The 26,931-nt window shown below is 44.3% G+C and overlaps 1 protein-coding gene across 1 annotated transcript in view; it reads right to left on the reverse strand.

Moving 5' to 3' along the window:
* Asx (transcriptional regulator additional sex combs) overlaps positions 1 to 26,931 on the reverse strand; it is a 243,734-nt gene that overhangs the window by 208,395 nt on the left and 8,408 nt on the right. The window contains exon 2 of the mRNA XM_080277837.1: positions 8,229 to 8,862. Within this exon, the coding sequence (XP_080133963.1) occupies positions 8,229 to 8,862 (634 nt within the window). The remainder of the gene's footprint in view (positions 1 to 8,228; positions 8,863 to 26,931) is intronic.

Consider the following 26,931-nt stretch of genomic DNA (forward strand, 5'->3'; position numbering starts at 1 on the left):
TCACTTGATGTTGTGCTGCTCTTGGTTGTCTGCCCTTTACTCTTCCTCCACTCTTGTGTCCTTCCATCCTCTTCTGTCTTTCCTTCAATCTATCCTCGTCCTTTTGACTTTACACTCTCTCTTCTGTCTTTCTTTCCTTCATTCTTTCCTCTTCCTTCTGCCTGTGGGTGACTATACTGAGTGACAAGCCGAATGGTTTCCCGTACACCAGGAAACCATTTACTTTGCTGGGTGGTAACCATATAACCAAATTATGGTGCCTAGTGGGTGATTAAGGCACTCTAATCTGACTGAGCCGGTGAAGGTTTATATCCAGGGGATAGTTGGGGTTTATTGCTCACGTAGTGCCACTCAGGGATGAGTGAGGCTGGTCACTCTCATCTTAAATGTCAGGACCAACTGCCTAGCCCCGGACCTCTACACTCCTAACGGGGTAAGTAGAATTGGATGATGAATGAAATAATATATATATATATATATATATATATATATATATATATTTATCATCAGGACCCCCTTTCCCACATTTGGGCAGGGTGAGGAGTAGCAATGTCCAGAGAGCCCTAGTTTGCCCAATTCAATGGGCCACGCTTCCATTCACTTTCCATTCAAATCCCCGGAATCCTGGCTCTATCTGAAGCGCCAAGAACTTTCACCACATTCTGTAGCTTCACATAAACGAATCCAATAGAGTCAATCCAGACGCTGTCACGTTAAAAAGGGGTGTCAAATCCCTGATCATGTACTTTTTCTCAAAACAATTATTCAGCCAGCTCAATCTCTTGTTAGTTCCCTAGCCTCACTGACTTCCATACCTCTCCTCCTCACACACTCATCCATCATATCCCTCCAACTTCTCCTTGGCCAACCTTGCCTTCTCCTTCCTTTAAATTTGCACAAATATACTTTTTTCACCGCTCAACTATTATCCAATCTCTTCACATGACCATACAATCTCTTCAATTCTGGTGTCCACAGACTTCATCAGTCAGCATCTTTCACAAATCACATTATTTTGTATCCTCTCCACTCTCTGTACGCCACATACATTCCTAAGCAGTCCCATCTCCACTGCTCTTACTCTTGACTTTTCATTTTCATGCCACACCATAGTCTCACATCCATATGATAAAGTTGGCACTAACACTCCTTCATGTAAGACTTGCGCAGTTGCAACACGCAAGCCTCTGTTTCTTATCAAGGCCTTCATTGCACCAGCTGCTTTCCTTCCTTGTGTCACTCTACTTTCTACTTTTGCACTATTTCCTCTCTTTTCTTATCACTGTACCCAGGTATATGAACTCTCTCACCAATTCCAGTCTCTCTCCATTCACTGTAACATCACACTGGGAGTCACCTTCTAGCTCGATTACCATCACTTTACTCTTCTCTACATTTACTCTCAAGGCACGATGCTCACAGACATCAGCAGAACCGTGCACTAGTCTAACAAGTTCTTGTCCAGTATAGTAGTACTGCATCATTAGCATACAACAAATCTGAGGTATTCCATCCACCATCATTCATTGTTAATGCCATCCCTCTCTCCATTACTCGTATTTTCACTTCTCTCATCACCCCATCCATATATACATTTAACAACCATGGGGACATCATACAACCTTATTGCATGCCCACACTGATTGTGAACCATTCACTTAGATGCCCATTTACCCTCACATATGCCTCACTACTACCATAAAAACTCTTGACAGAACCTAGCAGCTTACCATTTATACAGCACATACCTTCCACAATCCTTCTCAATGTACTTTGTTGTATGCTTTTTCCAGATCCATAAATGCCATAAACACCTTATAATTAATCTCATAGGCCTTCTCCACTATTTGTCTTCTTGCAAATGTATGATCCACACATCCTTTGCCACTCCTAAAACCACCCTATTCATCACTCACTAGGACTTCCGATACCTCTCTTACTTTCTCTATAATGATTCTTTCATATACTGTACTTTCCCTACTACACTCAATAAAACTTATGTTACGATAATGTAGTAGGTGGGGGCCATATGAGCTCTACACTGAGTGACAAGCCAAATGGTTTCCTGTACCCAGCAAACCATTTACTACACTGGGTGGTAACCAATTAACCGGGGTCTTTGGCAGGGTTACGTGTCCCCCAGATTCCCCTATCCAAAATCATTTAATCATGGCAATTGTTTCAGAGTGCCTCGGAGGGCCCAATACCTGCCCAGGGCCCCAAATGAGCAGACTCATGTGGCCATGTGGAATGTGAGAGGTGTGAATGAGGGGAGCAAGAGGATGGAAGTGGTGAATGTGTTCAAGAGTGCGAGATATGCTGTGATAGCATTGTGTGAAACAAAGATGAAAGGGTGCGAAATGGAGGAGTGGGAGGATGTGAAATATGTAAGATCGGAAATGAATGGGAAAGAAAGATGTAAGGAAGGAGTTGCTTTGTTGATGAATGAGGTTTGGCAGAGAGGAATGAGAGACTACAAATGTGTCAGCTCGAGGTGTATGTATGTCAAGTTCAAGTCTGAGAAGGTGAAAGTGGCAGTGATTGCAGCGTATGCACTGTGTAAGGACAGGAGTGAGAGAGAGAAAGACAGGTTTTGGGATGAGCTGGGTGAAGCAGTGAGAGAAATGCCCAGGAGCTATTAAGTGAACGTGATGGGAGATATGAACGGAAGAGTAGGCACTGGTCCAGAGGATGACATAAAGGGTTGTTATGGAGTACCAGGAGAAAATGATAATGGGAATCGACTAAAGGATATGTGTCAGGAGAGGAGGTTGTGCATTTGTAATTGATATTTCAAACAAAATGATGCACATAAAAATACATGGTATAGAGAAAACGGGGATCATGTTGAAAGAAGCCTGATTAATAACGTGCTCGTAGAGAGGTCGATGATGGGAATGGTTGCTGATACGAGCGCTGTGAGAGGACGATGTGGAGGTCTGTCAGATCATATGATTGTGGTATGCAAGATCAAGCTGAGAGGACTGAGGTGGATCAAGAGAGAGAAGAGCAGTCAGGGTGAAGACTGAAAGCTGAGGATCAAAGAAGTAGCAGATGATTACAGGACCAAAGTAGAGGATGAGTTAGATTCAGTGAACTGGAATGAATTGGATCTGGACAGCCTGTGGAATGCACATAGGGATTGCTTAGTTAGGAATGCTAAAGAGGTGTGTGGTGTGGCAAGAGTATCAACAAAAAAGAAGGGTAAGGCATGGTGGGATGATGAGGTTAAGAGAGCGGTGGAGGAAAAGAGGAAGAAGTGGCTAAAGTGGTTACAGGATAGGGGTTCAGTTGAAATAAGAACTGAGTATATCGAGAGTAAGAAGCACATTAAGAGACTAGTGAAGAGGGAAAACAAGAAGGTAAATGATGATCTGGGAAGAAAAATGAATGCGAAATACTCTGAAAATAGGAAGTTATTCTGGAAAAAGGCGCGGAAATGTAGAAGTGAAAGCGGAAAGAAATATGATGGTGTGAAGGATGCAGGTGGTAGGGTACTATCCCATGGAGATGAAGTAAGGACCAGATGGAAAGAATATTTTGAAAGCCTGATGAATGGGAATAGAGAAAGCAGAGCAGCTGTAAACATGATTGGTTTTGGGGGTGTGCAGAGTAGGAATGCAGTGCCAGGAGACGTGACACTAGCACAGGCGAAGAGTGCTGTGAAATGGATGAAAAATGGGAAAGCAGCTGGGGTTGATGAGGTGTATGCAGAGATGCTTAAGTGTGGTGGAGAGGGTGGAATGAAGTGCTTGTTGAAGATATGTAAGAAGGCATGGATGAGTGAAACTGTGCCTGCAGAGTGGAAAAAGGCTGTGATTGTACCCCTGTACAAAAATAAAGGTGAGCGAAGTGAGTGCAAGAATTATCGTGGCATAAGTTTACTGAGTGTGGTAGGGAAGGTATATGGAAGAATAATTATAAAGAAAGTAACAGAGATATCAGAAGTCCAGGTGAGTGATGAACAGGGTGGTTTAGTAGTGGCAGAGGATGTGTGGATCAAATATCTGCAGTGAGACAGATAGCAGAGAAGGCTTGTGAGAATGACCATAAGGTGTTTATGGCATTCATGGATCTGGAAAAAGCATACGACAAAGACAGAGAGGGATTGTGGAAAGTTGTGCACATGTATGGTGTAGATGGTAAGCTGCTAGGTGCTGTCAAAAGATTTTATGATGGTAGTGAGGCATGTGTCAGGGCTAATGGGCATCTAAGTGAATGGTTCACAATCGGTGTGGGCGTGCGACAAGGTTGTGTGATGTCCCCATGGTTGTTCAATATATATATGGATTGGGTGATGAGAGAAGTGAAAACACGAGTAATGGAGAGAGGGATGGCATTGGTAATGAATGGTGATGGATGGAATATCCCAAATTTGTTGTATGCTGATGATAAAGTACTGCTTGCAAGTACCAGACAGGAACTTGGTAGGCTAGTGCAGAGTTTTGCTGATGTCTGTGAGCACTGTGCCTCGAGAGTAAATGCAGAGAAGAGTAAAGTGATGGTTACTGAGAGAGAAAGTGACTCCCAGTGTGATGTCACAGTGAATGAAGAGAGACTGGAACTGGTGAGAGTTCAAATACCTGGGTACAGTGATAGAAAAGAGAGGAAAATGTGCAAAAGAAGTTGAAAGTAGAGTGACACAAGGAAGAAGAGTAGCTGGTACAATGAAGGCATTGATAAGAAACAGAGGCTTGAGTGTTGCAGCTGCATGAGGTTTACATGAGGGAGTGTTAGTGCCAACTCTAACATATGGGTGTGAGACTATGGTGTGGCATGAAAATGAAAAGTCAAGAGTATGAGCAGTGGAGATAGGACTGTTGATGAATGTATGTGAAGTACAGAGAGTGGATAGGATACGAAATAATGTGATTCGTGAAAGGTGTGGAGTGAGGAGGTCGGTGGACACCAGAATCGAAGAAAGTGTCCTGAGATGGTATGGTCATGAAGAAAGAATGGATAACAGAGTGGAGATAAAGGTATACCTGAGTGAATTTTAAGGAGGGAGGAGGCGAGGTAGGCCAAGGAGAAGGTGGAGAAATATGGTGGATGAGTGTTTGAGGAAGAGAGGTTTGGAAGTCGGTTAGGCTAGGGAACTGACAAGAGATCGAGCTGGCTGGATGAATGCTGTGAGGAGAAATGCATGATCAAAGATTTTGGCACCCCTTGTGAGCATGGCAGCGTCCAGACTGACTCAATCGGATATATTGTGCGAAGCTGCAGAATGCAGTGAATGTTTTTTGGTGTATCCAGTGCAGCCAGGATTCTGGGGGCTTTAATGATGAGTGAATGGAAGTGTGGCCTATTTGGATTGGGCAAGTTTGTGCCGTCTGGACATTGTTACTTGGGTGGGAAAGGAGGTCCGGATGATGATGATGATGATGATGATGATGATGATGATGATGATGATGACACGATAATTCTTGCACTCATTTCGCTCATCTTTATTTTTGTACCAGGGTACAATCACAGCCTTTTTCCACTCTGCTGGCACAGTTTTACTCATCCATACCTTCTTACATATCTCCAACATGCATTTCATTCTGCTTATTCCACTACATTCAATCATCTTTGCATACACCTCATCAACTCTGGCTGCTTTCCCGTTCTTTAGCCACTTCACAGTATTTTTCACCTGTGCGAGTGTCACGTTTCCTATCATTGCATTCCTTCATTGCACCCCCCAAAACCAATCATGTTTACAGCAGCTCTGCTCTCTCTATTCCCATTCATGAGGCTTTCAAAATATTCTTTCCACCTGGTCCTTACTTCAACCCCACATGTGAATAATATACCACTTACATCCTTCACACTTTCACAATTCTTTCCGCTGTCACTTTTACATTTATGCGCCACTTTCCGGAAAAATTTCCAATTTTCAGAGTAATTTGCATTCATTTTTCTTCCTAGATCATCATTTACCTCCTACTTTTTCCTCTTCACTAGTCTCTTTACATGTTTCTTGCTATTAATATATTCAGTTATTTCAACTGAACCCCTGTTCTGATATTCATAGAGAAACTAGTGAAGAGAAAAAAAGGAGGTGGTAATGATGATCTGGGAAGAAAAATGAATGCAAATTTCTCTGAAAATAGGAAGTTATTCAGGAAAGAGATGCAGAAATGTATGTGACAGCGAAAAGAAATGTGAAAGTGTCAAGGATTAAGTGGTAGATTATAAGCGCATGGGAATGAAGTAAGGACCAAATGTTAAGAATATTTTTAATGTCTGATTAATGGGAATGGAGAGAACAAAGCAACTGTTAACATGTTTGGTTTTGGGGGGTGTACAGAGAAGGAATGCAGTGCCACAAAACATGACAATCGCAGAGATGAAAAATGCTGTGAAAAGGCTGAAAAATAGGAAAGCTGCCGGGGTTGATATTATGTATGCAGAGATGATTAAGTGCAGTGGAGAGAGCAGAAGGAAGTGCTTGTTGGAGATATGAAAGGAGGCATGGATGTGTGAAACTGTGCCAGCAGAGTGGAAAAAGGCTGTGATTGTACCTCTGTACAAAAATAAAGGTGAGCAAAGTAAGCACAAATATTATCATGGCATAAGTCTATTGTGTGTTGTATGGAAGGTATATGGTAAAATTATTACAATGAAAGTCAGAGAGATCAGGAGTCCAAGTGAGTAACCAACAGCGTGGCTTTAGGAGTGGCAGAGGATATGTGGATCAAATATTTGCTGTAAGACTGATAGAGAAGAAGGCTTGTGAGAAGGACTATAAGGTGTTTATGGCATTGATGGATCTGGAAAAAGCATACAACAAAAAAGACTGAGAAGAATTGTGAAATATTTTGCGCATGTATGGTGTAGATGGTAAGTTGCTAGGTGCTGTCAAGAGTTTTTTATGACGGTAGTGAGGCATGTGTAAAGGTAAATGGGCATCTAAGTGACTGGTTCATGATTAATGTGGGTGTGCAACAACACTGGGTGATGTCCCCATGGTTGTTCAATATATATATGGATGGGGTGATGAAAGAAGTAAAAACACGAGTAATGGAGAGAGGGATGGCATTGGTAATGAATGCAATATCTCAAATTTGTTGTATGCTGATGATGCAGTGCTACTTGCAAATACCAGACAAGAGCTTGGTAGACTAGTGCAGAGATTTGAAGATGTCTGTGAGTGTCATGCCTTGAAAGCAGATGTTGAAAAGAGTGAAGTGATGGTTATTGAGAGAGAAGGTGATGTTGCAGTGAATGGCCAGAGACTGGCATTGGTGAGAGAGTTCAAATACCTGGGTACAGTGATAGTAAAGAGAGGGAAATGTGCAAGTGTAAACCAGAGTGACACAAGGAAGGAAAGTAACTGGTGCTATGGATGCACCTATAAAAAACAGAGGCTTGAGTGTTGCAGCTGCGAGGAGCTTACATGAAGGAGTGTCAGTGCCAACTTTAACATATGGTGTGGCATTAAAATAAAATGTCAAGAGTAAGAGCATTGGAGATGGGACTGCTGAGGAATATATGTGGTGTACAGAGAATGGAATGGATATGGAGTAATGTTATACGTGAAAGATGCGGAGTGAGGAGGTCTGTGGCCACCAGGATCAAAGAGAGTGTACTGAGATGGTATGGTTGTGTGGAGAGAATGGATGACAACAGAGTGGTGAAAAAGGAATATCTGTGTGAATTTGAAGGATGGAGAAGGTGAGGTAGGCCAAGAAGACGGAGGAGGGATATGGTCAATAAGTGAGGAAGAGAGGTATGGCCGTTGGTGATGCTAAGGGATTGACAAGATACCAAGATGGCTGGATGAATTTTGGGCGATGAAGCACATAACCAGGGATTTGGCACCCCCTTCTAACGTGACAGCGTTCGGATTGACTATCATACAGTTATGTGTGAAGCTAAAGAACATAGTGAAAGTTTTTTGGCCTATCTTGTGGAGCCAGAATTCTGTGAGCTTGAATGATGAGTGAATGAATGTGTGGCCCATTGAACTGGGCAAACTTAGGCTGACAGTGCTACACCTCACCCTGCCCAATGGTGGGAAAGGAGGTCCAGATGACGATGATGATGATATTACATACATACATACATACGTATATATATATATATATATATATATATATATATATATATATATACTGAAAGCCTTTACTGCCATGTGAAGGCCAGAAGTAACAGTGGCAGTAAGAATGTAACATCATCCTGACCTTTTATCGTACTATACTAAAAGATAGGGTGAGGTAAGAATGCTAACAAAATTATCTTACCTGGAGTGCCTGGAACAAGGCTATTGGAATATGCACCAGCTTGAGTCATGCTGGTTGATAAAGCTGAGTTTGCTGTGTGAAGGTTGGCTACACTTGCTGCAGCAGCATTGTTGGCGATGCGGGAGCTGACTCTCGTCCCTAAAACCGGAGCGTGAATACTTGGCACAGAGGTTTTGCTGGCTAATCTGGTGCTGGATAACTGAGGGGGTGAATGTGTCATCTTGCTGTTTGTCCTACACATTGGAGGTGAAGGGGATGTAGCCACAACAGTGTTTGGAGACTTTGTCACAGTGTGTGACAGAGGAGATGATGTTGGGGCCAAGGTTGTGTTCATGGAAATGGCACTGGTGAAGGTAGGTGTGGTGGTGGTGGTGGTGGTGGTGGCAGTGGTGGTGGTGTGTGCTGTGGTAGGTGTGGAGGTGCTGGTAACTGGGGAGGTACTGATTGGCTGGACTGACTGTGAGGCAGGGTTCGGGGATGTTGCTGCAACAGTTTTCATGGTTACACGGGTTATGGGAGGGGAGTTCCCAGCTGCAATGGAGGTGTTGCGCCGTCGTCTGCGTGCCTGCTGACGGAGTGCATGCTTGCCAGCTGCACCTGGATAGGACACCCGACGCACCATTGCACCATTTGACTGCAAAGATTAGATGGCATATTGTAAGTTGTCATCATCATCATGATCATCATCTGGACCTCCTTTCCCACACAAGGGCAGGGTGAGGAGTAGCAATGTCCAGACAGCACAAAACTGCCCAATCCAATGGGCCACGCTTCCAATCACTCATCATTCAAGCCCCCGGAATCCTGGCCCCACCGGATACGCCAAAAACATTCACCCCGTTCTGTAGCTTCACATAATCGTATCCGACAGAGTCAATCCAGATGCTGCCACGTTAAAAAGGGGTGCCAAAAATCCCTGATCATGCACTTCTCACAAAATTCATCCAGCCAGCTCGATCTCCTGTCAGTTCCCTAGCCTCACCGACTTCCAAACCTCTCTTCCTCACACATTCATCCACCATATCTCTCCACCTTCTCCTTGGCCTACCTCGCCTCCTCCCTCCTTCGAATTCACTCAGATATACCTTCTTCACCACTCTATTGTTATCCATTCTCTCCACATGACCATACCATCTCAGTACACTCTCTTCAATTCTGGTGTCCACAGACTTCCTCACTCCGCATCTTTCACGAATCACATCATTTTGTATCCTATCCACCCTCTGTACTCCACATACATTCCTCAGCAGTCCCATCTCCACTGCTCTTACTCTTGACTTTTCATTTTCATGCCACATCATAGTCTCACATCCATATGTTAAAGTTGGCACTAACACTCCCTCATGTAAGCCTTGTGCAGGTGCAACACTCAAGTCTCTGTTTCTTATCAAGGCCTTCATTGCACCAGCTACTTTTCTTCCTTGTGTCACTCTACTTTCAACTTCTTTTGTGCATTTTCCTCTCTTTTCTATCACTGTACCCAGGTATCTGAACTCTCTCACCAATTCCAGTCTCTCTCCATTCACTGTTACATTGCACTGGAAGTCACCTTCTCTCTCAGTAACCATCACTTACTCTTTTCTACATTTACTCTCAAGGAACGATGCTTACAGACATCAGCAAAACTCTGCACTAGCCTACCAAGTTCTTGTCCGGTACTTGCAAGCAGTACTTTATCATCAGCATACAACAAATTTGGGATATTCCATCCATCACCATTCAATACCAATGCCATCCCTCTCTCCATTACTCATGTTTTCATTTCTCTCATCACCCAATCCATATATACATTGAAAAACCATGGGGACATCACACAACCTTGTCGCACGCCCACACTGATCGTGAACCATTCACTTAGATGCCCATTAACCCTGACACATGCCTCACTACCATCATAAAAACTCTTGACGGCACCTAGCAGCTTACCCTCTACACCGTACATGCGCAAAACTTTCCACAATCCCTCTCTGTCCTCTTTGTCATATGCTTTTTCCAGATCCATGAATGCCATAAACACCTTATGGTCCTTCTCACAAGCCTTCTCTATTATCTGTCTCACTGCAAATATTTGGTCCACACATCCTCAGCCACTCCTAAAGCCACCCTGTTCATCACTCACTAGGACTTCTGATATCTCTCTTACTTTCTCCATAATAATTCTTCCATATACCTTCCCTACCACACTCAGTAAGCTTATGCCATGATAATTCTTGCACTCACTTCGTTTACCTTTACTTTTTTACAGGGGTACAATCACAGCCTTTTTCCACTCTGTAGGCACAGTTTCACTCATCCATGCCTTCTTACATATCTCCAACAAGCACTTCATTCCATTCTCTCCACTACATTTAAGCATCTCTGCATACACCTCATCAACCCCAGTTGCTTTCCCATTTTTCAGCCGCTTCACAGCACTCTTCACCTGTGCGAGTGTCACATCTCCTGGCACTGCATTCCTTCTCTGCACACCCCCAAAACCAATCATGTTTACAGCTGCTCTGCTTTCTCTATCACCATTCATCAGGCTTTCAAAATATTCTTTCCATCTGGTCCTTACTTTATCTCCATGGGTTAGTAATCTACCACCTGCATCCTTCACACAATCCCATTTCTTTCCGCTTTCACTTCTACATTTCCGCACCTCTTTCCAGAATAACTTCCTATTTTCAGAGTAGTTTGCATTCATTTTTCTTCCTCTTTACTAGTCTCTTTCTGTGCTTCCTGCTCTCAACATAATCAGTTCTTATTTCAACTGAACCTCTATCCTGTAACCACTTTAGCCACTTCTTCCTCTTTTCCTCCACCACTCTCTTTACCTCATCATCCCACCATGCTGTACCTTTCTTCTTTGTTGTTACTCTTGCCACACCACACACCGCTTTAGCATTCCTAACTATTCAATCCCTATATGCATTCCATAGTCTGTCCGGATCAATTTCATCCCAATCCAGTAATTCTAACTCGTCCTCTACTTTAGTCCTGTATTCATCTGCCATTTCTTTGATATTCAGCTTCTCAACTTTCAGTCTTTCTCCCTGACTGCTCCTCTCTCTCCTGATCCACCTCACTCCTCTCAGCTTGATCTTGCATACCACAATCATATGATCTGACAGACCTCCACATCGTCCTTGCACAGCCCTCATATCAGCAACCATTCCCATCATCGACCTCTCTACGAGCACGTAATCAATCAGGCTTCTTTCAACACGATCCCCATTCCCTCTATACCATGTATATTTATGTGCAAATATTTATACATTACACCAATTCAAATATCTTCCCCCTATACCTATGATCTTTAGTTTTCCAAAAATATTTCCAGGTGGCTTGAAATGCATGGATCTTCCTTTTGGTGACAGTATATTTTCTTTGAGCTTAAGAAAAAAATTTATGAGACATTCAAGAGCATAAAAACCAAAAGGCTGTAAGATAATTATGGTTAAGGGTATATGCGACCCCTGGGGGGTCATGGGGTCATAAAAATAACATGTTACAAAACCTAATGCAAAATGTTCCTAAACTATTGTTACATATTACCCGACCAGTATTTCCCTTCCGGTGCCAAATTTAAATGCCCATGCATGAGTTTAAAGGGAAAAAGGTCGGAAAGACGTGGAGGGGGCATGGCAGTAAATGGACCAAGTGTACGTAGAGAATAAAGGCGAATTTTCACTGAATTCTCGCACCAGATGTGTTGTTTTTTTCTGGCTGTGTTCATGGTAGCCTCTGGCAACTCTAGCCTGAAACAAAAGCAGCAACCACGTGACCCACTTAGTGCAGGAAGAACATTTATAGAGTATAATTATGCTCGTCTGTTTCCCCGAGTCTGGCTTGCTTTATTAACGGCTTTGCCATTCGTGTTGTTTTCACCCCTTCTGTGTTACCACTACATTCACTATGGATGACAAAAGGAATAGAAGAAAGTTAAAAAAAACAAGAAAGCAGCATTTGAAGTAACTGAATGGGAAGAACAAACATACACCACTACTGCTACCATCAACTAATGCCTCCCCACTTCCAGTACAACCACCAACACCACCAAGAATCACAACTTCACCACCACACATTTCTACCAGCAGCTGCTCATCCATCTCAGCTTCAGGAAGAAAATTGAATATCAGTGCCCAAACGGAACACAGTGAATGTGGAAATCAAAGTGAATTCATGCTGGTAGAGAAAACAGCTTTTTGCAGTGGATAAATTCCTTTGCCTGATGCGAGTATGGTGAAATGATGACAGTGAAAAGTGAATGTGGAATGCCAAAGACATTTGAAGTACAATGTGAACTGTGCTCTGAAAAAAGGACATGGTGTACTTCTGCTGGTGGAGGGAAAGAAGGATATGAGGTGTATCATAGGGTGGTGGAGGCAGGCTTGCACTGTGGTGATGGATCTGTGGCCACACAGAAGTTTGTATGGCACCGAATATGAAGATGAAGCATCAGAAGACCTACTATAAGTATCAAAATGTTATTCAAGAAAGCAGCATTAAAAAGTCTGAGGAAATCTTGAAGCAAACAAGGGAAAAAGTACGCCAGATACTAGAAGAAAAAGACCCAAGTTTAACTGAAGTGAAAGAAGTGAAAGCTTCTGTTGATGGTTCGTGGGCTAAGAGAGGGTTCACTTCTAATTATGGCTTTGTAAGTGTAATAAGAGTATTCAACAGGTATGGTAGTGGACCATGTTACACTTAGTAAGTGAAGAAGAATTTGTGCCCCACAGGAAGTAAGGGGCGTGACTCAAGGAGTGATGGCCAGCACATGCAAGTGAATGTGAGCAGAACTATGATGGAAGTAGTCCTGCTATGGAGATGGAAGAGTGGAAGATTTTGTTTGGTAGGTCAGTTGAGAAATAAGATGAAGTATGTGGAAGATATGTCTGATGGTGACTCCAAAGAATTTGCAGCTCTGTAAGAGACATGAAGCCATATGGGGACGATGTGGAAATAAATGAAGTGGAGTGCACGAATCATGTAGCTAAAAGACTTGGAAAAGCTTCATTGAAATTGAATATTGGGGGAAAGAAGGCACGGTCATTGACTGCTACTAGTGTAAAGAAAATACAGAACTATTTCTCTGATGCAATAAAGACACACAATGGCGACATGGACAAGATGAAGAGTGCCATATATGCCACACTGTGACACTGCTCAAGCACCGACAAGAGATCACAGCACAGCTCCTGTCCCCCAGGGGAAGACTCTTGGTGCTTTGCACAAAGGGCAATAGCTATGGACCAGCTCATACCACTGCACAAAGACAATGTGCACATGCCCCTACATGAGGATGTTGTGGCAAAGATAATGCCTGTGTACCAGCATCTCGTGACCCCTAAGCTGTTGGAAAGTTGCCATGGTGACACCGAAAATGCGAATGAAAGCCTACTCAGTGTAATTTGCAGTGAATTACCAAAAACTAAATTCTTTGGACTCAAACGAGTGCTGTACAGTGTGCATCGCGGCATGACCAAGTTCAACCTTGGACACACAACAGCTGAGGTGGAGGGACTAGGTGACACTGCAGTGAAAATGGTGAAGGAAAAAGACAAAGTGAGAGTAAAGAATGCAAAAAGAAAACTGGAATGTAAAGAAGAAAGGAAAAAGAAAAGGATCAAGGCTATCCAGGAAGAAGAGAGAAAGAAGCGAGCAGAGGGTACAACGTAGGAAGCAGGAAGTGCACCACTACCTCCTCAAACATAATGGTGAAGGGCATCTCATGAAGAAAGAGAAGGCACCCACTGCTTGTTAAAATAAACCTCTTTCCAATAATTTAGGCATTCTGAGGACCCTCAGCAGTGACGTAAAAAAAAAAAAAAAAAAAAAAAAAAAAAAAAAAAAAAGTCAAAGGTGTAACTTGCTATACTTTGGTGATAGAAACTCCGTGTACAAACAGCTAGATAAGGAGTTTATTACAAGCTCACAGTAAAATAGTCTGCCCGTCTTGGCTGCCTGCTAAGAACTGATGCAATAACGCCTTCTTCCCAGGCTTCAGGTCCTGGGAAAGCGTGCTAGGTCAGCAATTTAGTCGGGGCATGTTGGGTCTGGTTAGTACTTGGATGGGTGACCGCCTGGAAACACCAGATGCTGTTGGCATCCCTACTTGTCAAGTGGGTTGGTGGAGGATTAGTGCCCCTCTCTGTAAAACAATTAACTCTAAGCCCTTGACCACCCCGTTTGGGATACATGGCGTCTGGCAATGGATGGATGGATGTATGCATTGGGGGGGACATATATACATCGGGGGTAGACATATTGTGGAGGGGGTACACTACTCCCCCGGGTAGCTGAAATGGTGGCTCCTGACACCAGGAGTGAAATGGGGTTTGATGATAGTAGTAAGGCAGGACCGGGGAGGTTTGTACAAGGGATAAGTATGATACAGGGGCAGCAGGGGAGACATGGCCATGTTGAGGGGAGGGAATTAGAAGGATATATACATATAAGATATACAAGGATTAAGATATAATGGGAATTACACAATAATAGTTTGATACATGATAAACAAGGAGTAGATATGAGAGTTCTATTGTTGGTCTTCCTCCTCCTTTTTTTTTTTTTTTTGTAGGATACACTGTCACTCAGTAATGCATTAAAGAAATACCATCATTTTCTAGTAGGCAGAGTTCTGTTCACAGTTTGGGTAATTGTCAGATGGCATTGGTAGTCACTGAATGTGAGGGCACTAAGTACGGGGAGTTTCTACGTCGTGTGTAGGGCGGACTATGCCTGTAGCGACTCTGATTTCCTGGAGTTGACGTTCCATTTTTCTGACACAACAATGCACTGCACAGATGATGAGTAGAAAACCTATGAAAGTGATAACCACAGGGGGAAACACAACTGTTGGATGAACCCATGAACGGCTGAAGGCCAGAGAGAACTGATCCATAATGAAATCACTGTCATTGAGGAAGGTTAGCATGCGCAAGTTAGGGGAGGTAATGGTAGGGTTGAAGGCATGTCGAGTGGTTGAAAGATGTCATAGGAGTGTCTATGGACAGCTTGGTGATAGCGAGTGGCGTAAGTGATGACGGACTCTGATTTGACGGTACAATAGTCAGGTACTTTGTAGAGACCACTAGCGGGGACGGATCGAACCGAAGAACCAGGGCACATGATTGTGACAGATATGGGAACAGCAAAGAAGAAGTACTGGACATGGTTGAGGTGAGCATGGTGGACCGGGAGGTCAGGAGCTGGGAAAAAAGAACAGGATGAGTAGATGGAATGGTTGCGAACTAAAGCAGACTCACAGGGTGTAGCACTGCTAGGGAAGATAGTGAAAAGGTAGGCAGCACAGAGACGAGAGGTCGGAGTAAGGGAGGAACATTGCTGGAGGTCTGTGGAAAAAAGGAAGGCAACGGAAAGATGATCATGGGAGAGGAGGAAATATTCTGAAGGAACAGATGCCTGTAACAAGGAGTTGTTGAGGCGGAAAGGGAAGGGAATGATGTGGAAAAGGTTAAAGGTTATGGCAGAATGGAGAGGAATATGGACGACGACGGATGTGGTGAGAAGAGTGGCTTCGAGAACAGGATAATAATATTCAAGGGAGGAGTAGGGGAGGACTGGGGAGAGACTGAAGGTGGAGTGAGCCCATTCCAGGACAGAACGGAGAGCTGAGACAGGTACTAAGTTGGCAGTGACACGTCCATTGATAGCATCGACCAGGATACGAACCAAGGTAGAGACTTGAGACAGGAGAGAGTCAACGGCCAGTTGGAGATTATGCATGTTGAGATTGAGGTAGAAGAACTGAGAGATAACGTTGAGATCTGAAAGGTGGTGTTGTAAGATATTGGTGAAATTGTTTAGAGTGGACGTGACTTCATTGAGTTGGGTCCTGAGCTTCTGTAACATAGTGTGTTGGATTTTAATGACTCGGCGTTGTGATTCTAGGGCTGAAGCTAAATGAGTGAGATCAGATTTGAAGCTAGAAATGTCACGGGCTGTAGCAACGCCAAACAAGCCACTCAGAATCTCACCGCCGAAGTCGAAGAGACCTTGTTTCACACGAGAACGACCCACGGGTGTTGGAATGGAAAATGTGTCATTGAGCTCAGTGAATCTGTTACTTATGTATTGCAATTGCCAGGAGAGTGGGAGGAAAAGGTTATAGAGATACTCATTCGCGTTGTGTGTCCCCATGAGGCCCGTGAGATGGGACCTGACTCCATGGAGCTGGTGCGCGTAGGCAGGTAGGGCAATGGCTACGTCGGCCAGGGGCGCAAGATCGTAGCGCAGGGAGACCTCGCCTCCTGAGCCGACCAAGGCCCCGGGACGTACTCCACCATCGTCCTGACCTGACCCAGACCCCAAGAGGGTCAGCACTGCCAGCAGGGAGATCGATAACACCGTACCTAGAAAATCAGGGTAGAGTTAATAGGGAAGGTCGTGAAGAGATTGATGGGCAGAGCGCAGTTTGGACCGATATTGATTGGTTGATGAATGAGCAGGTGGAGGTGGAGAGGAAGGAGACTGAGGGATAGGTGGAGACAAGGTAGACTGAGGGATGTGAGGAGGGGAAGAGGGGGCAGGAGGTTGTGTAAGTGACTCTTCCAACACGAGGCCACAGGGTGCTCGCTTTAAGTCATCGACGTGGACCCATCTGGTGTCCTTAGTGGACAGGTCCTGGAGGTGAAATTTGTTGCCTTGTTGAGTGAGGACGCGGTGGGGCCCTGTAAATTTGTCATCCAACTTAGAGGAACGCGTATGGGAATGAGCAAAGACAAGATCGCCTACATTGATAGTCATAGGACAGGCGGACTTATGTTGGCGTTGCAGCATGTCCTCCTGAGAGGAAGCCAAAGTGGATTGGACATACTGGTGGATTGTCTGGAAGTTGGCCAATTTTAGTTTAACATAATCATCCATGTTGTAGATGGGTTCTGGCTTTGAGGATAAGAGAGAGTATGGGAGGTCCTTGTCAAAACCAAAGAGGACGAAGAAGGGAGATTCAGCAATGGAGGCATTGATGGAGCTATTGATGGAGGACGCCACTCGGGGAATCCAGTCATCCCAGGACGAACTATGGGAGCCTAGATGTCTGAGGCACTCTAAGATTTTTCGGTTGTGGCGTTCTACAAGGCCATTGGAAGCCGGATGGTTAGGCATGACATAGCACTTACTGATATGAAAGCGGCGACAGATCTCATCAAGAAGACTATTGTTGAACTCTGTACCGTTGTCAGTAAGAACAGTATGAGGGGTACTGAACGGGCAAATTACGTGATCTACAAAGGCACGTGCAACGCTCTTTGCGGTCTTGTCGGAGAGGGGTACGAGGACACAGTAGCGGGAGAAGTGGTCGACCGCTACGAACAAGTACTCAGCGCCAGATTCTGTGAGAGGTAGTTTTAAGAGATCGATTGAGACAGTTTCCCATGGTCGTGACGGGATTGGGTATTGTAAGAGAGGTGCTGGTAAGCCGGTTGATCCTTTGTGGCGGTGGCATGAGAGGCAAGAATCACAGTGGGCATTGATATCGCGGCGCATGGTTGGCCAATAGTATTTGAGACGTGCTTGCATCGGTCTTTACCTGGATGGGAAGCTTGAGGAGTATCATGAACAATATGAAGAACCCTTGGTATCAGGGCAGTGGGGACAACAAGTTGGCGTACTTCGCGACTGGGCATATCTTTGCCTGTTAGCAGTGTTTTCCTGTACAAGAGATCATCATCTAGCATGAACTCATCTAGTGATACTGGCAGAGTACGTAAGGTTGAAGCATCGCCAGATTCTAGGAAATAAATGACTTTGGACCACACGGGGTCTTGACGCTGAAAGTTTCGAACAACTTCTGATGTTAGTGTAGTGCTTTCAGTTACTTCAGGCTGCAGTGATGTTATAGCTGCTGCTACGTGACGTGAGAGTGCGTCTGCGACTACATTCAACTTGCCTGGTACATATTGAAAAGTGGGATTAAAGTCCTGGATGATGACAGACCATCTAGCTAACCTACCTGTTAGGTTGCGATTCTTGAACAAATCACATAGTGGAAGGTGGTCTGTTTGGATATGCACTGGATAACCATAGACTATATCTCTGAAATGTTTCAAGGACCAGATTACCGCTAGCGCTTCGAGACCTGTGACACTGTAGTTACGTTCAGCGGTTGTAAGGGTGCGACAAGCATACGCTATTACGCGCTTCCTTGATGCTTCATCGAGTTGCATCAGAATGGCACCAAGTCCAGTGCCTGAGGCATCTGTGCAGAGAAGGAAGGGTGTGGTATAATCAAGGAATGCTAGAACAGGGGCATTTACAAGAGCTGTCTTTAGCTTTTGGAAGGCCTGTGACTGGTCGTGAGTCCAAACAAAGGGCACATTCTGCTTGAGTAAGTGGGTCAGAGGAGAGGCAATCTTTGCATAATCCCGTATGAATCGACGATAATAGCCACTGAGGCCCAGGAAACTTCGTACAGCTTCGGTAGTGGTAGGTTCTGGGAAGTTAATAATCGCCTTAGTTTTATCCTCATTAGTATGAATGCCTTGAGCATCTACGACATGGCCTAGGAATTTGATTTTCTTTCGCAGGAAGTCGCATTTACTGAGATTGATTTTCAGGCCTGCGAGCTGGAGGCGTTCAAAGACTTGCTGGAGTTGGGTAAAATGATCAGGGATGGATTTACTCACAACAATGATATCATCTAGGTAAGCAAAAAGAGAGTGTCCCATCATACCGCTGAAGACTGAATGGATAAGTCGCATGAACACGGAAGGAGCATTTCTCAGACCAAAAGGGAGTCTCTTAAACTGAAAATGTCCGGAAGGGGTGCTAAAGGCTGTAACTGGGCGAGAGGATTCTTCCATTTCGACCTGCCAGTACCCGCTGAGGAGGTCTAAAGATGAAAAGACTACGTTATTTTCACCAAGGGATTCTAGCAAATCAGTGAGGACAGGTAACGGGAAACGGTCTGGAACGGTGACAGAATTGACCATACGATAGTCGACTACTGGTCTAAAGTTGCCATCCTTCTTTGGTACTAAGAAAAGTGGGCTATTCCATGGACTGACGGAGGGTTCAATAATGTCTTGGTCTAACATGTTCTGTACCATTTGATCTGTCTGCTTTCTCTGGCTGTGAGGAAACTGATACGCTGGTATGTAAATCGGCTGAGTTCCTGGTAGTAGTTCAATCGTATGTTTGACAAGGTCTGTTCTACCCATCGGTTCACCGGGTAAGGCAACCATGTTTCTGTACGAGGTCAGAAGGTCGAGGAGTTGAGGCGTATTTTCTGGGAAATCTGTGCAAGTGAGATGTGAGAGCATATCGGGTGAATATGTCGGCGCAGATCCCGTAGAGTTAATAGTACATACACCGACTGGCGTACTATCATCAGTCTGAATAGTAGGAATTGAGGAATCCTGGCACACCCTTACGGCCACTGGGTATACCAGGAAGTCTCCAATCTTTACACCACTTTTAAGTTTTAGTGGGGGCATGTATGTTTGGAAGTGTGAATGGAAGATTGTCAGGTGTTGATAGAGGAAGGGCAAGAGAAGGTGTGGCCTTGTTAGTGAGTCCGGTAGTACAGCAGTGTGTGATTGAATGGAAGGAGGTGTCATCGAGACTGATGTGGGTGAAAGCGAAATTTGAACGTGAGTTGTGGGTGTTTGTGAGTGCATATGGGCCTGGTAGTGAAAGGGATGAACAAGAGAGGGAGTCTTTCTGGAATGATGTTGATGAGTGTCTGCAGAGTTTTGGAGCGAATGTGAATGTGGTAATGATGGGAGATCTGAATGCTAGAGTGGGAAATGTAGCAGTTGAAGGCGTAGTTGGTATGCATGGTGTGCCTGGAAGAAATGAAAATGGGGAACGAATGATAGCGATGTGTGTTGAGCGAGGGATGGTGATTGGGAATACGCTGTTTGAGAAGAAAGATATTTATAAGTATACATGGGTGAGACAGGAGGGTGGAAGGGTTGTTGATAGAGCTTTGATGGACTATGTGGTTGTGTCTAGGAATGTAATAGGAAGATTGTTGGATGTGAGAGTTCTAAGAGGGGAGGGTGGAGGTATGTCTGACCACTACCTGGTGGAGGGAAAGTTAAGAGTAGGTAAGAGATGGGTGAGAGCAAGGAGGGTTAGGTGTGGCAGGGAGGTTTTGAAAGTGAGTGAGTTGGATAAAAGAGAGAAAAAGATAGAGTATCAGGAGAAATTGAAAGATGAGTGGAACACAGTGAAAGATCGGGAAAATGGCAGCGTGGAGGAGGAATGGCAGTTGTTTAAGAGTGCTGTGGTGGGGCATGCAGAAGAGGTGTGTGGTGTGAGACGTGTGGGTGGTGGTGTAAGAAAAGGAAGTGAATGGTGGTGCGAGGAAGTAAGTATGGCTGTGGCCGAGAAGAGACGTGCATATGAAGTGTGGCTGCAGAGGAAGGATGAGATGTCATATGAAAGGTACAGTAATCCCGCATTTTTTGCGGATTTTTTGTCTACGGTTTTGCCCTCTCGCGGATTTTCTTAGCATTAATAAGTTCAACAAAAATATCCTTGAATATACAGAAAAAAAAAAAATTGAAATTCCCGCAGCTTCCAATTGTAGCGCGGTAAACTCACGCCACCCTCTGTCCCTTTCCCGTGGCCCCTCTGCCAGTGTTACCATATCTAGCATAATTTTATTCTTTTAGCATAATTTTGATCAAATTTTCGAGTCTGGAATATTTTTTAGCATATTAGAAGTTTTAGAATCATTCTAGCATAATTTAGAATGGAATGGAATATTTTTAGAATAATTTTATAAAAGCTACAAATCAGAGAGAGAGAGAGAGAGAGAGACGAATAAGGTAAGAAGATGTTTGAATAGTTGGTTACTTTCAGTTTGGGCTTGGTTGGGTTGGATTAGGTTAGGTTGGATTAGGTTAGGTTAGGTTAGGTTGGATTAGGTTAGGTTAGGTTGGATTAGGTTAGGTTAGGTTTTAGGTTAGGTTAGGTTTTAGGTTAGGTTCGGTTTGGTTCGGTTAGGTTAGGATAAGTTTGAGCTTTGTACTTTACCCATGAAACCTAGGTTTTTCCGATGGATTTTGGTATGATTCATTCGATTTTCAGCTTCATTTCAGTCGGAAATGACCATTTTCTGTTTTCCCCCCTCCCTATAACCCCCGATTCCCCAAAGATCCCTCATTATTTCAGGGGGATGGGGGGAGGTCATATATCAAAATCTGGTTATTTCCGACGGAAATGATGCTCAAAATCGAACGAATCACATCAAAATCCATCAGAAAAACGTAAGTTTCGTGGGAAAAAGCAGTATGGGTAGATACCGATATTTATCCTCTTACTGAATGTAGGTTCATTTTAATATTTTCATAGTAAACAATACATAATTAATATGTTGCACGAATATGTATAGAATTTTATCATTTAGCTTCAAGTTAGCATAATTCATTTTTTACTTGGAACAAATATGCTCAATCTAGCATAATTTTTTCATTGCCCTAGCATAATTTCGTTGTTTTGATATGGCAACACTGCTCTCTGCCCCGCATTCTTCAGTCCACGCCTGACTGCCTTAAGTGGCTGTTGTGGTTGTAACCACACTATGATATGAGCCTCTTGCCTCCCACTTGCTTTCCACATGGCCCCAGGACGTAAGCCAGCCTCACCAAAGGCTAATAATACAATTAGTAAGAACTCCAAAGTGACAAAACGATCAAGTTATGACCTTAGCAGAGAAAATTGTGTTACTGGACAAGCTAAGAAACGACCATGCGAGTGTTTGCTATCACCAGTTAATGCATCTTTTTATTTTGTACTGTTTTGTTAATAAATGTGTAGATAATTGTGTATTACAGTACGGTGTTTACGTTTTTCCTTCATAATGGAGTATGTGCTTTCAATCTTGTAAGAAGGTATTTCGGGATGAGTATGGAGGTTTCGGGACAATTCGCAGTCACAACAAACACGAAACAATTCGTCTTCATTAATGAAGATAGCTATGGGTGACGCTAGAATATAATTCAAAGGCGACTACAGCGAGGAAGAAACAAGTTAATTATTGACTAAGGGTGCAACTAATAAATAATATCCAGAACCTACGCTACTAAACATAGACTGCTGGATCCCCCTGAAATATAGTTATTAAAGTATTGATTAATTAATAAGTATATTGATAAAAGTATTGATTAGTATATTTATAGAATGGCGGGGAATCGTCCAGGGTGCGAATTGTTCTGAAGGGGAATCGTCCATGTTTTGACGGGGAATTGTCTGACGGCGAATTGTCTCGCAATCAGTATGGACATGGACAGTGTCATGCATGGTGGACACAAGTGCAAGTTTTCAATTGTTAATAGAGTATTCGCGGAATTGACTTTTCGCGGGGGTTACAAGAACGTAACTACCGCGAAATATGCGGGATTACTGTATAAGGAAAAGAGGAATAGAGCGAGAAGGGCTGTGCGTGATGCTAAAGTGGCAGCAGATGAGAGGTGGGGTAGGCGGCTGACAGAGAATTTTCAACAGAATAAGAAAATGTTTTGGAAGGAGGTGAAAAGGGTGCGAAAGGGAGAGTCTGGGAAGGAAGAACGAGTAAAAGCAGAGGATGGAGGGATGTTAATTGAGATGGATGCAGTAAGGAAGAGATGGGCAGAGTATTTTGAAAGATTATTAAATGTAGAGGAGGAAAGGGTGGCTGAGATTGTGGCGGATGGAAGGGTGCAAGGAATAAATGTGTTGGGAGAGTTGAATGATTCCTTGATCACGAAGGAGGAAGTGGAGAAGGCAGTAAAGGAGATGAAAACTGGGAAAGCTGCAGGTATGGATGGGTGTGCTGTGGAATGCCTGAAGGGTGGTGGAGTGACTATTGTTGACTGGTTAGTAAGATTGTTGAATGTGTGCTTTGAGAAAGGTATGGTGCCAATTGACTGGGCAAGTGCTTGTGTGGTCCCGTTGTATAAAGGCAAGGGTGATAAGTATGAATGTACTAGCTTTAGGGGTATAAGTCTGTTGAGTGTTGTAGGTAAGGTGTATGGTAGAGTGTTAATTATGAGAGTTAGAGAGGGTACAGAGGGAGTGATTAGTGATGAGCAGTGTGGCTTTAGGAGAGGGAGGGGATGCGTTGATCAGGTGTTTGCTGTGAGACAAGTGTGTGAAAAGTATTTAGCGAAAGGCAAGGATGTGTTTGGGGCATTTATGGATTTAGAGAAAGCGTATGATAGAATTGATAGGGAGGCTTTGTGGACTGTTTTAAGATTGTATGGACTTGATGGTAGGTTACTAAAAGGGGTGAAAAGTTTTTATGTAAATAGTAGAGCATGTGTAAGAGTGGGAAATGCTGTGAGTGATTGGTTTCCCGTGAGAGTGGGGCTGCGACAGGGATGTGTGATGTCACCTTGGTTGTTTAATATTTACATGGATGGTGTTGTAAGGGAGGTGAATGCAAGACTTTTAGGTGGTCTGAGTCTGGTAAATGTTGATGGTGGAGATTGGAATCTGAAGCAGCTGCTGTTTGCAGATGATACTGCACTGGTGACCAATTGCAGAGGAGAGATTGAGACAGTTGGTAGAGGAGTTTGGAAGGGTGTGTGAAAGGAGGAATTTGAAAGTAAATGAGAATAAGAGTAAAGTGATGAAGTGTACGAGGTTGATAGATGGTAGGGGGATGAATATAGTTTTGAATGGTGAGTTGCTTGAGGAGGTAGATTGTTTTAAATATCTAGGGTCACATGTTGCTGTGGATGGAAGAATAGATGCAGAAGTGAAGTTTAGAATAAATGAAGTAGGAAAGGTGCTGGGAGGAATGAAAAAAGTGTTTAAATGTCGTTCGCTTAGAATGGATGTAAAGAGAAGGCTGTATGAGGGTGTTGTGGTACTGACTGCATTATATGGGGCTGAAACATGGAATATGGGTGTAGCAGAGAGGAAAAGTTTGAATGTAATGGAGATGAGGTGTCTGAGGAGTATGTGTGGAGTGACGCGTATGGATCGGGTGCGAAATGATGAAGTGCGAAGGAGAACTGGAGTTGTTCAGGAGATGGCTGGTAGAGTTGAGCAGAGGGTGTTGCGATGGTTTGGGGATATGGAGAGAATGGATAATGAGCGATTGGTGAAAAAGATAACTAGATCTGATGTGAGAGGTGTAAGGCTGAGAGGAAGACCACGAATAGGATGGATGGATAGTGTGAAGAGAGCGCTGGATGCGAGAGGGATGTCTGTTGAGCAAGGAAGAGTGGCTGTGCGTGACAGAAATAAATGGAGAGAAATTGTGAATAAATAAGTGATGACGCAGCCCTGAGGGGATATTCTCCCGCATTTGGTCTGATCAGCTAGTCAGGTCAGGTGCGGGTAAGGGGATGGGTATGTTATGATGTGGCAGGGGTAAACCAGTTCTGCTGTCGGGCCCTGCTGCGGATGTCACTGATTGCATTGCGCAGTTGACCCTTGTGCGGTGTGGTGCGGTGAGGATCTGTCCATTCTCCCCTTTGGGGCTAAGATGTGAATGAATGTGTTTAAATGGATGAGTAAATGGAGAGTGTGTCGTCCTGTCTCGGCTACCTCCCTTTCCTTGGGGGAAGCAGCCTAGGTATATAGATAGATATAGATGTATGCATTGGGGGGGGGACATATATACATCGGGGGTAGACATATTGTGGAGGGGGTACGAGCATTTGTGACACTGAGCAAGTACAGGTAGCGTAAGCTGTCCTATAAGACTGTACACCACGCTGACTCATAAGTCAAGCCATTCACACAACACGTCTCAGGTAGTGTTAGTACATCCACTCCTTCTTTCGCACCGGCAACACAAACAGAGACTTTGGTGAACTCATGCGGTAACAAAATTGTGCACGTATTCGTTACTGCACGTTTCGTCTCTGCGTGTTGGAGAAGATCATTCACACTATGTGAGGTAGGTAATTGAGACACGTCTGAGTCAGCGACAGTGTTGTCGGGAGAGGAGGTAAGAGCCATGTCCGAAGGCTGAGATGATGTATCAGGAGACACTGAGGAATTTATGTCCTTGCTCGCAGTCAGTAAGGGAATGATCTCTGTATTCTCAGATGATGATAGTGGTGGTTTGGGCTGGGTTGGACTTTTTGGTAGTGATAGGGACAGAGGTAATTGAAGGACTGATTTGATCGTAAGAACAGGACGGGGACATTCCATAGTGTAAACCGGGAATCCAGAAATGTCTATACTACCACAAGCAGGTAATAATGCATTGGAGTGTTGTGCCATGGTGGAGAAACCAATAAGGGCATCTGCGGGATACTGCAAGTCATTAGTGACATGAAATTCAATGGGGATAGGGGGCAAAACTCCATGTAGTTTGACTTCAAGGGTGACTCTTCCCTTAACCTTAAACTCTGAGCCTTCAACACCACATAGGCGAATGTCTGGTGGTTCTAGGAAACTGACGTGGTTGTGATGTTGATGAATAATTTGTAAGGAATTTTCGGAGATGAGATTTACTATAGATCCTGTGTCCAAGAAGAATGACATTGGTATGTCATGACTGTTTCCGAGAATGACTAAACCCGAGGATGTTATGGGACCTACATGGCGGATGGCGAGTTGGGTGTCTGGTTCTACGTGATATTGGTCCGATACGGGCGCGGTGCTTCCCCCGACTGTTGGCGGTTGAGGTAACGACATTCCTCAGTGGTGTGAGTCGTGCTTGATTTGTGGTATTTGCAGTGTGGACGATGTGAGCGGGAAGGCGTACGCTGTCTGGTTTGGGAGTGAGGACGTCTGTATGTACGGTCGCAACTGGATGCTCGATGTCCAGGATGACCACAGTACCAGCAAAGTATCGAAGATTGTCTGTTACATCGGGCGCTAGATTGATCACGACCTGCGGTAGGAGAACGATGTGTGGCAGGTCTGCCGCGTGTGGTGGGACGGGAGCGAGATTGGTCTGAGGTAGTGGAGGTGTGACAGACTGAGACGGCCAGAGGTTGGATGGTGCCCTGACGCGTGTAGTTCGAACCTGTTCTTTCATGAATGGCTTTAGTGACCTGAATAATTTTATCTGGATTGAAACCGATTTCCAAGGCTAGCTCTCGCTGTTTAGGAGTAAGCCAGTGAAGGAATCTCATGTAACCAATTAAGTCAGCAAAGTTGGTGAGTGAAAGTATGGGAATGCCATTCTTGTCTTCTAACCATTTCGTGCCTACCAGTAATTGGAGCATCTCGCTACTAGTTGCTTTCATGGCGGCGGCAGCTTCGCGGAGCTCGGCATATTGCGCTGGGACTCTCAAGTCCTCATCTAGTTGGTTTAGGAGATTAATGAATCCCATGAGAGACGCGGTATTTGAAAGCTGGCAACAAAGGCTGATGAGTTCCGTACGAAAATCAGCAAAGGTACGAATGCTATCGAAATGTCCTGCACGGATCGCGGATCCGATGTCCGATTTGCCGTGGTGCAAGCGACCCATGAGGTAGGCCAGTTTGAGCGATTCATCGGTGATTTGTCTATTGTGTATTTCTGTTTCGACTTCTCTGAGGAAATCATAGACAGACCAAGTTGGGTCCTGGCCAGTAAATTTGGGATGATTGGCATTGTCGAGATAGATAGAAGGTGGAAGGTTGGCCATGGCTGGAAGTGCAGAAGTGGCGGCAGGAGAGGTGTGGGAGAGAGAGAAGGTAGTGGCAGTTAAGGGCGAGCAAGACAGGGTATGGAGGGAGGCAGGAGAGGGAACGACAGGGGAAGGAGTAGAAGAAGAAGAAGGGAGTGTAGAGGCAGGAGTAGAGAAGGAGGTATCTG

The sequence above is a fragment of the Coenobita brevimanus genome, chromosome 71 (genome assembly GCF_032717465.1).
Source record: "Coenobita brevimanus isolate Jiangsu-jjx chromosome 71, ASM3271746v2, whole genome shotgun sequence".
Classification (NCBI taxonomy): Eukaryota; Metazoa; Arthropoda; class Malacostraca; order Decapoda; family Coenobitidae; genus Coenobita; species Coenobita brevimanus.